Below are 11263 nucleotides of genomic sequence, written 5' to 3'. Positions count from 1 at the left end.
GGTGACTGTATAACTAAGAAGCAATAAGTGCCATGGTTTAATGGAGGGGACAAGACACAATACTCCAGGAAAGGAGGAGGGATTAGCTTACACCCCATTTTCCACAGATCCAAATGCCTGCAGATTGCCTCTCCTGGCTACCCAGAGTAAACAAGTTACAGGCAGAAACTGCAAAACACCGAGAAGAGACATTCAGTTCTAGTTGAGCAAAGTTTGAAATATCCCTGAGATACTCGAGTTGAGTTTTAAAGCAAACAACTGAAAACACAGTCTGGAGCTCAGAACAACACACATGGTCACCTTTCCAAAGCCAAGCGTGGCACTGGAGGGAGAAGAGGCAGTGCACTGGAGACACCAACCTCCAGCAGAAATCAGGGAATCTGGGAGAAGCCTGCAAAGGAGAATCAGAGAGGGAGAGCGGAAAGAGAGCAAGCCTGAGAATTCACCACAAATGCTGATGGAGAGAAAGCCCACAAAATCGGTAAAGCGCGGGGTCACCTGAGGCTAGCAGGAGAACAGGATTAGGGCTGAAATCACTGGAGAGACTGTCAAAACTCAACAGGCAGGAGAAAAGGAGGAGAAAAGGAGAAAAGCACGGTACGTATACATTTCCCCTTACATAATCACTTCGACATGTGCTCCAGATCACACCTGGACCCCAAGGGATACTCAAAGCAAAGACCCTGAAGTTTATACAGGATTTTGACACTATGTATTTAATTCTGTAAAAGGTTGGACCACCTTACAATGACTCCAAAGTTGTATCCTTATCAAAGAAAGGGCTTTAATTAAGTGTTAATGAGTGCAAGCAGAGTTTCGGTACAGCTCCTGTGTGGTTCAGGCAACTGCCCCGTGTTTGCAGTTGGGTAGGATGTCCCACAAACTCCAACAGACATGTTTTGATATTCCTACTGAACGTCATGATCTCCAAAAATGCTTTCACATGGGCTCAACACGAATGGTCTCCTGCTTTCCATAGGATGACACGGAGCAGAGAGATCAATCTCCAAATTCCAGCAGCAAGAGTGGGCTAGAACCAGGTTCTCCTACTTTCTTCCAGTCACTGAATAGAGATTGTGGGGGAAGGGTTCTGGCAGCCTCTTCCTTCTTAGGAAAGGAAAGCTGAACTCTGCCTAGTCAGGCCTCTGCGGCCCTATTACCATGATGACCAGCACTCAGAACAGACATTCCAAACCTCATGTCTAATCCTGAAAACTCCTGAGCATGCGCCCAGAACTACACACATCTGTTCAAATTAGGATCCCTTACACAACTTCCTTACCAATAGTACTGCACATCTCACATACATAAGCTATCTTATCGCAAACAGTAAGGGCATCAGGAAATATCTGAGCCTCCCATCAACAGTGTTCATTGATAGCATGTGCTACAGGTGGAAATCGAGACAAAGCAAGTGGCCTAACAGTCATCAAGCACCGCAGTTTATTGGAGTTGAACTGCAAAGAATCTCAATACTGTCAACTAAACTATGTTGTCAACACCAAAAGTCAAAGGAAACCATCTAGGTTCCTCACTCACACAACTACAGAGTTTTCCAAAGAAAAGGGAGACTGTACGTGGTAGGAGACGCTTCAGAGCAACAAGCTGGAGTATCCAACCAGGCTCCACACAAGTCACAGGGAACCACTGATTCGGCAGTTCTGTGGATAAGGCAAGAATTTCAATGAGTTGGCTGGACCCAGCAGAAGACTCTGGGTGAATGAGTCCTAAGGGTAGGTGCTGTAGGATGATGCTCTTGTACACTGTAAAGATTTGTCACTTGTATTAGTTTAATAAATCACTGACTGGCTAGCAGCCAGGCAGAAAGTATAGGCGGGACAACCAGATTAGGAGAAGAGGAAAGGCAGAGAGGCCAGTCAGACACAGAGGAGCAAGATGAGATGAGAATGCTTCACTGAGAAAAGGTACCAAGATACATGGATAAGAATTTTGGGTTAATTTAAGTTGTAAGAGCTAGTTAGTAATAAGTCTGAGCAATAGGTCAAACAGTTTATAATTAATATCAGCCTCTGTTTGTTTATTTGGGTCTGAACAGCTGAGGGACCAGGCAGGACATAAACTTGAGTCTATAGGCAGGCTTGCTCTGTATTTGACTTAGAGACTGTGTCACTTCAACAGGCTCATCTTCCTCCCAACACAAAACCAACCCAGAGCTCCAGGAGGCTAGTCTGTCCATCCTAACACCAAGCACACATGAAGCAGGAGTGATTTAGACCAGAAAAACTGAGGACACAGTGACGCAGGGTGCTTAGTCTGCAGCAAACAGCAAGCAGGGAGGGGAGGAACAAACAGGTCAGTAGGCCTAGTCCTCATGAACAGTAGACGATTAAAGGGAATGGACACAAGAAGAAGCTGCTCACAGAGCAAAAGGCCAAGGCGGCCCTGGGACAAAAAGCCGATGCTCCTCGGACATCGTCTAAAAGATGTGCAGCCTGACTTCCTTACTCCCCACATTGCCCTTGTTGTCTACCTTCCGGTCCTTCTGTGGACCAATGCCTGTCAAGCTGCAGCCCTAAGTGGGGGAGCAGTAGACTGCCCATATGCCAGACCAGAGCAGGACAGGGGCTAGAAGACCAGGTCTGTGCTGCACTGTCTCCCCCTTGGGCACCTTCTCTGACTACCACAGAAAACCACTGACACATTATAATAATCAAAAGGAGTTTCTAGGTGGCTTGGGATGCTAAAATCTAAGTTCTCAGATAATTATAAAACTGTATGATTTTGATACCTAAGCAACAAGGAAAACACAAACAAGACTGAATTTTTTGAGAAAGAGAATGAAGTGACCACTACCTTGACCCCCTGGAGTTAGGACACCATTCCTTCCCCCTAACTTGTCCTATGAGTCTGCTCTCCTGTGCTGTCCTCGAAGCCAGCAGTGAATCATCACAAGGCAGGTTACTTGGAGAGTGGCTGCCAGCCACACCAGATGTCAACTCAGTCCTGAAATGGGGTGACGGCCCTGCACTGGCACCTCGCAGAGCTCTCTAGATGATTTCAATGCTTGGGAACCATCGCCCAACAACAGTCTACAAAGCAAAGGAGTTTAAAGGAACTGCAATCAATTCCAAATTTTCATTTTTTTTTTTTTTTCGGTTTTTTGAGACAGGTTTTGCTGTAGTTTTTAGAGCCTGTCCTGGAACCAGCTCTTGTAGACCAGGCTGGTCTCAAACTCAGAGATCCACCTGCCTCTGCCTCCTAAGTGCTGGGATTAAAGGCCTGTGCCACCAACACCCAGCTTTCAACTGCAAATTTTCTTGGGACTTCCTATCTTCCACTGGTAGAAGGCAGGATTGAGAACAGGAAAGATGAAGATCTTACATTGCATAAAGTCCCAAGGCCCATCCGTAACAATTTCAGAATCTCTAAAAAGTCAAACATTCCTTTCCATCACAGGAACCTGTTCTCTTAAAAATCCATCCAGGTATTACAGGCATTAGAAACACAGATCATTTTATGCAAGACATGGTGACTAAAGCTTGTAATCACAGCATTTGGAAGGGAGACAGGAGATCACTTCAAGGTCATCCTCAGCTTAGAGTTCAAGGTCAACCTCAGCTACTGGAGACCTGATTTCAAATAACCCCACCCCTCTCTTTCCTACCTAGCACAAACATCTGTCTGCTTTACTATTACATTACCAAGACAACAATTCTCAGAGTGAAAGTCAGGCTGAACCACTGAGTGGCTAAAATACTAAAAAATTGCCAAACCTAAGGTCTTTGTTTTTTAACTGTAACGAAGACAAAACCCGCAAAGCACTCCTTACTGTTGTGACAATTAAGGTAGAATGGGAAAGCACTTAGGAGGAGCTGACGCACAGGAAGCACTCTGAAAACAACCTTTAATTAAATAGCTGATTTCCAGGGAGGAGCCTACCTTCTAAGTCATCCCCACACCTTTCCTGTAAGCCTGACTTGCCACAGGCTCTGCCACCCGTTAGTCAGCAGACAGAGCAAGAAGAACCCTGGAGCCAGCATGGCAGAACTGGAATGCCAGATCTAGCTAGAACTTCCTAATCAGCAGGCCTTAGGTCTCTCACAGCTCATCTAAGGGTTTCTGAGTCTTTGTCTACCACAGGGATGGCAGTACTAACATCTAATTCAGAAGACAGATTCAGTAGCGGAATTATAACTGAAAAGCATTCGGAATGGAATTTGGTATCTAAGTAATCATTCCTTCATATTCGCTATTTTTGTTTTGTTTTTTTTTTTTTTCGAGACAGGATTTCTGTCCTGGAACTCGCTCTGTAGACCAGGCTGGTCTCGAACTCACAGAGATCCGCCTGCCTCTGCCTCCCGAGTGCTGGGATTAAAGGCGAGCGCCACCATCGCCCGGCTGCTCCCTGCTATTTTTCAAGCACGTGCTATTTCCTGGGTGTGGCATAAACCCAGGCTCTCATTGTGTTGAACGCTGCAGACACTGGGATGGACCTTTCCTACTGCCTATCTTCACCCTGGGACACAGCCACACTCTGGAAGTCTCCCTTCAGATCCCAAGAAACCCCTTCTCTGGGGCGGCTCTCTAACATCGGTTTAGTTTCCTTTTGAAGCCCAAGTCCAGTTCATTGGCAACATTGGAAAGACCAGGATACACAATTACAAATTAACCAATGATCACAGCAACAACATATTTAAAGATGGGGGAATCAACAGCATAAACCTTAGCCCGCCAGAGCACTGTTTTTGTTGTTTGTTTAATTGATGCTTTTATTTTATAACTGAATTCCTTTCTTTAGGTTCTAGGCTGATTTAAGTCCAGCAATGTAGCCCATGTCTGATTTTACACCAGAGCGTCTCTGACGGCTTACACCTGAATTCCATCATCCTTACAGCATAAACTTAGTGCTAAGAGATAACCTCAAAACACTGGTAGTTCCAGATCATTATTTCATTTAAAAACAAGCAACTCTACGACTGTTGAGTAGTGAGTGGATAGGAAAAGACAAAACAAAAAGATACAGGGGAAATGAATGACTGTGTATGAATAACTACCAAGAACCAGCAAACTAAAAAGATATTAGGAAATAGACAGTTGTGGCTAAGTCTTTCCAGTCAATTTACTTAAACATTACAGTGGTTCACTATAGCAAACCTAGCAGGCATGGAAATCTCACAGAGGTGTGTTCCCAAGCTCACAGGCCAGTTTCGTGATACTCCATTGGGGTGGCCTTTTCTCCTTCAAGGGTTCCCCAGTCCTTTCCAGGCGTGTCAGGTTTACCCCTAGATGAAAGTTTTCCAATCTAGGGCTCTGTGCTCAGCTGCCAACGAGGCTTATTACACTTCAAGGAAAAAGCAATTAGCTCCACCTTTACCTCCAAACTGCCCAAAACTAACGAAAAGCTGGAAGAAACAGCCAGTAAGCGTGCCGCCCAAATGCAACTCAGTGGGAAGCAGTCACTCTTGGACTAAGTTGGACACGCGACAACTTCACCCAGGAACTCTCAAGAGGTCATTGATCTTGATTTACAATGGAAGACAATAAATACTTATGGAATTGTACGTGGCTTCTGGAATCCAGAGATGTGTATTTATGTCCTCAGTGGTTTTTGAATGCAGTTCAGACACATCATAAGCAAGGATGTGGAGCCTGCTGAGGTCGTGTGTGTCTTTAATACCTACACTTGAGAAGAAGAGGCAAGATCTCCATGAATTCAAGGTTGCTCTGAGATACAAAACAAACTCCAGACCTGTGAGAGCTACATAAGACTCGGTTAAGAAAGAGAGAAACTGCCCAGATAATAGTTCAAAGCAAACTCTCTCCAAGACTATGTATGCCTTTGCTTTAGATGCTAGAAGATGCAGGCAAACTACCTGCAGTAGGAACATACTTGCCTTCCCATTATCCTAACTCTCTCTCTCTCTCTCTCTCTCTCTCTCTCTCTCTCTTTCTCTCTCTCTCGTTTCTCCAAAGATAACAAAAGATAACAGCCCTGACTGTGCTAGAACTCATTTTGTTGACAAGGGGGGGCCTCTACCCCCTAAAAGCTGGGACTAAAGATGTGGGCCGCCATGCCCAGTGCCACCTTACTTCTTATTTATTCTGGCTTTCTCATCCACTCACATGGCTTTGCTATGTCCTATTGGACATATGTCTATGTCAACCATCAGAACTGAGAAAGGTGACTTTCAGGGAATAAATAACAAAGAGCACAGATTTCCAAACAGTAAAGATGAAAGAACTGTTTAATTTTCCCTGTCTTTCATGACTTCATAAAAGCCAACTGTCCTATCTTTTTTTTTAAAAAATCAGGCTGACCCTAAACTCAGATCCACCTCTGCCTATGCCTCTGAGGACTCGAACTAAAGGCGTGCACCACCATGCCTGCCCCCAAATGTCATTTTCTTGTTAATGGCTTAGTAAGAAAAACTAAAAAGTTAAGCCTGGGGGGTGGGAGGAGAGAAAGGGAGGAAAAATACATATAGCTCAATAAAAACAATTTTTTTAAAAAAAGTTGAGCCTGCCTCATTACTTAAATCACTTCCTATTTGCCAAGTCTTACATTCCATTCCTATGCAGGTGCCTCAGTTTGGTGCCCACCATTACTATCTCCAAATAAAGCAACACTTTTAATTCCTCAGCAGATATATAAATGACAAGTGGGTATTTATTCCAGAGAGCCCATTCACCCCAATTGTTGCATTCTAACATCATAAAGAGTTTATGCAAAGGGCTACTGTCTTGAAAGACCTAATATAGCTTCCAAAATACTTCAGGCACCCTCGTGCTCATTCAGACACACGCACATACACACCCAGCACACACTCGTGAGGGTTACACCCCCAGTGGTTACAGAGAAAGGCCACTTAAGGCACCCAGTCTACAAATAAGAAGCCTGCGAATTTGGGGAGCATGGAGAGACTCTAGTCACAGAACAGCATTTAAATATATTTGTCTGCTTACAATTTCCATTGCAAATGTGATTAGTTTGCTTGAATAAATAAGAATATGATGTGTTGGCCATGTTTTCCTCTTGAGGGTTATCACAGAGTTTTGATTAAGGACAAATGTTTGAAATGTTGGGTATATTTAAGTTCACTGCACTTAAAATGATCTAAGAAGTTGTATAGGCTTGATTAAAGGGTTGCCTTCGTGAACTTAAAATTAAAAGCAATAAATTCCAATGATTCGAGTGATTGGGATTGAATATGGTATTCTGCCAGAAAAGTTGAAATGCAGTCCAGAGAGGCTGAAATGGTGTGCAGGTTTGAAGAACCGGTGAAAGAGGAAAGGTCAATTTGTCGGAGCTGCCTTCTCCCTGAGTTCGTGAACGATTCACATTACATAGAATTCCTTTTAAGTGGAACTTCACAGGAGTGACAAGCTCCCAGGACAATCTGTTTTGTCATTTCCAAAAAGAAGCCTCTCCGAGGCTCGGAGGCTGGCTTGTAAGTGTTGTCAGATGGAGAGAGGGAGGGAAAGGATGGGGGGTGGGGAAGGGTCCCAGGGCTAGCTACACGCGCAGGCCAAGTACTTTCCAAAACGGAAGTCAAGGTGACTTCCCTACCGGCGCGAGGGCGGAACCCTTGAAACGTAATAGGATCAGGCTTCAGCACCAGCTGGGGCCCCTGGAAGGAGAAACCCAGGTCAACAACAGATGGGTCAGAAGCAGGAGAACCCCGAGGTGGCAGAGAGGTCTGTGTAACCCTGGGCTCGCTCCTGGCCCAGGCCACCTGGCCCCATCCGCGCGCGCACTCCTCCTTGCTGGCCCGGGCTCCGTCCCGCGGGACCTTGCTGGTGACCGAGCCAAGTGGGAGTGTCCGACTGGCAAAAGTTTCAGTAGCACGACCAGGCCGCGGTACGCACGCGGCCACAAGTGCGGTCCCCTGTGCCCTCCCTCAGCTGCAAGGTGGAACCCGCATCCAGTCCCCGCGCTGCACCCTGCTAGGCGCCAGGTCGCCCCTTCCTGCCGCGCTTACCTTGGCGGCCGCCATGCTTTGGCCCTGGTGCAGGCGGCTTCGGGACCCGCTCTCCGGTTGGCTTGCACTGGGGACCCCGGCGACTCACTTCCCGTCCCGGCTGAGGTGGGGGCGGCGATTCGGCCCGGCGGCGTAGGCTCCCGGCCTGCCTCCCCACGCCCCCCCGGCGCGGGTCATGCGGGTGCCGCCAGCCCATTGGCTGGGCCGGGCCAGGGCTTCCCGGTCCCGCGTGATCTGAAGGCCTCTGCCCTGAAGCCAGGGAGGGCCCTAATCTGGGAACTGCTGAGGGACCAGGACACGTGACTCTAGCCTTGCTATCCAGCTTTAGCAGCCACCTTGGTGGGTACCCAAGGGCCATGGAGAAACGCAAGTCACGCTCCCGAAGACAGGTAACCTGATGAGGGACCCTTCTACTTGGGCTGGAGCCAAAGGCTAGTCCTGGGCCCATGAGAAAGCCAAGTGAAGGTGGTTGGCACGCAACACCTAGAAGCAGACACACAAACTCTCACATACACCTGGCTGGGGCAGGTTCTTGCCAGGATCACATTGGTTTTTGCTCCCAGGACCCCACTGCAATGCCATCATGAATCCCCAAAGAACTGACTAATAGAAGAGAAGATTAACAGCTGGCCAACCTACTTTGACGATCTAACTTGATAAACTGGAATATAGTATAGAACACACATTTGTAGAGCTATTTTGCATCAACGGTATATTAGGACAAAAGACGTCCTGGGCTAGTGAGATGCCCAGCATGTGTTAGCTTTCACGTAGCCTACTAAGATAATAGCTTGCTCCCAGGACACCCTAAGAACAATGAAGACTGGACAGTTTCTCAGAGACGATTCCTGAGGTCAGTATGTCAGTCCAGTGGGTAGATAGCAAGAGATGTCCCAACCAGACAGAATGAGGGGAGACAGGAGGCCCAAGTGTTTGGTCAGAGAAGGTAATGTGGATTAGAGACTGCTGGAGGAAGAATCTGGCTGACAAGACAAGAAGGAGCTGTGTTGTAGGGGTCTTAGGTAGCCTACTGAAGAATGTATACCATCTGAGGGCTTTTAAGGCCAGAAGCAGCTTATCCAAGTTCCACAATGTTGCCTGAATGTATCCCAGATTCACAAGTTAGAAACTAAGTCACCAGTGTATCATGCTCCAGTCCTAAGGGTTCTGCCCTAATGTATGTACCAATGCCTTCATATAAAGGGCTTGCAATCCTTGCCTTCCAAGCACCAGGGGGGTGGGAGCAGGTGGACCAGGAGTGCCAGGCCAGCCTAAACTGTATAGGAGACTGTGTCAAAAAAGAAAAAAGAAACAGGGGGCTGGGGAGGTGGTTTAGTGGTTAAGATCACTGACTGCTCTTCCAGAGGACCTGGGTTTGAGTCCTAGCCCCCACATGGTAGTCTACAACCATCTGCTACTCCACTTCCAGGGGATCTGATACTATCTTCTGACATCCACGGGCACCAAGCATTCATGTGTATACACTCATATATGCAGGCTAAGCACTCATATGTAAAAATAAATTGAAGGAACTCAAGAAATTTAAAAAGAGAAACAGGCTCATAGAAGTAAGTTTACTCGTTGTCTTCTGCCTTGTGAGGTTATAGTTTTCCTGTCCTGGAAGATAGAGTACTAGGGGAGCCATCTTAAAAACAGAGAGACAAGTTCCTAACTTCTCAGCCACCTCAACTAAGAGGAAGAAGTTTTGGGAGTGTTCTATTTGTTTGTTTGTTGTTTTTGAGACAGGGAATCTCTGAGTTACAGTTCTAGTTGCCCAGAGCAGGCTAACCTTGAACTGCCTCCCCAGTGCTGGGAGTAAGGCGTGTGGGGAGGAATACATTCTATCCTTAGTCTCAGATACTGTGTGGTAGCAACTTGAAGCAGGCTGACAACCTGTTTGATATATGGAGGGTGGGTCAGTACTCAACTACCAGAATATTCCAACAGTACGGGTTAGAATGGGATAGGACGAGCAGAACATATTGCACAAGAACAGTGGGGCTCAATGACTGACAGTGTGAGGGATTATAGGTCGGCACTCATCATCAGTAGTCTGGCACTGCACAGTGTGGATGTCTGGAAAGATACTCAAGATGAGTAACACCGAAGGAGGAATTTGGAGAGGCCTGTCTACTCGAGTGCGCATGTGCAGCATGCAGACCATGGTCCAGAAGAAGCCCATGAAAGAAGCATTATTTGCCTTTCCAGGGGCTCGGGGAGTGTGTGCGCCTCCAGAGTCAGTGTGCATCTCATTCTCTCTAACCCTGCTTCTCAACTGTGGCCTCTTGGCTGTCTGGAACCCCTCTGCCTCCCATTTGAGAAAGCACGGTGGCACACATCTATAAGCCTAACCCGGCACTTGGATAGTAGAAGCAGAAGAATGTGAGGTTCAAGGCTGCCTGAGATCTTGCCTCAAGCAAACAAACATGAAAGAACACTGTCAATTGCATTTAACCTTCAGGGACCACTCTGAGAATCTAAGTTCTCTCTCCACCTCCATTCCTCCATCACATTTGGGAAGTTTCTGTCATTTAAAAGAATATTATCAATAGGTCCCTGGATATGGACGTTTTTCAACCCACTAAACACATCATACTGTAAAAATAGACTATAAACATGTGTTTCTGTTATTTCAATTGACGTGTAAGATCATTCTCATTTAGAAGCTGCTGGCAAGGTTGAACTGTGAACACAGGATTCCAAACCTCAGTGTCTCAGGTTGGGTGGTTATTTGGAAATTGAAGATATAATATGTTAAGATGAGGTCCAGCTCGTATGTGAAGGACCTTTAATGTGCTATTGCTAGTGGTATTGTCAAGAGACACAGGTCAGGCATGGTGGGTCATGCTATTGATCTCAGCACTCTGCAGGCAGAAGCATGCCTAATCCAGTTCTGGCCAGCCAGGAGCAGGCAACAAAGAAGACACTGACACACCAAGTGACTATTTCATACAATAAAGGTAGAGATTGGAATGGTGGAGCTGCGAACCGAGGAGGAGTGGAATTTAACCCCCACATTTCAAGGCTCCTCTGTCTCACAAGGAATAGGAAGCACAGCCCTACCAATGCCTTGGTTTGGGACTTCCACCCACCAGAAATGTGAAGGAACAAATTTCTGTTCTTCCAAGCCGCATATTTTATGGTATTTTGTTCTGACAGCCCTCAGGAACTAACATAGGTCTCCTAACCACCTGTACTTTATAGCACATTTTGCCAACCTTTCTGGTTGGGAAAGCAGCCAACCCAAACCTCGGGAAAGCTGACTGACTCAGAGGCTACAGTGCGAGCAGGAACATACATTCACGAGAAGCAGCAATGTGGCT

General features: G+C 46.5%; 1 protein-coding gene across 1 annotated transcript in view; it reads right to left on the bottom strand.

Moving 5' to 3' along the window:
- Slc25a13 (solute carrier family 25 member 13) overlaps window positions 1-8130 on the bottom strand; it is a 189322-nt gene extending 181192 nt beyond the window's left edge. The window contains exon 1 of the mRNA XM_057769944.1: window positions 7941-8130. Coding sequence (XP_057625927.1) covers window positions 7941-7955 — 15 coding nt within the window. The 5' untranslated portion in view covers window positions 7956-8130. The remainder of the gene's footprint in view (window positions 1-7940) is intronic.
- Window positions 8131-11263: the final 3133 nt, after the last annotated feature.

Source organism: Chionomys nivalis, chromosome 1 (genome assembly GCF_950005125.1).
Source record: "Chionomys nivalis chromosome 1, mChiNiv1.1, whole genome shotgun sequence".
Taxonomy (NCBI): domain Eukaryota; kingdom Metazoa; phylum Chordata; class Mammalia; order Rodentia; family Cricetidae; genus Chionomys; species Chionomys nivalis.
The sequence above is the reverse complement of the archived record's forward strand: the minus strand, read 5'-3'. Positions and strand labels throughout refer to the sequence as shown.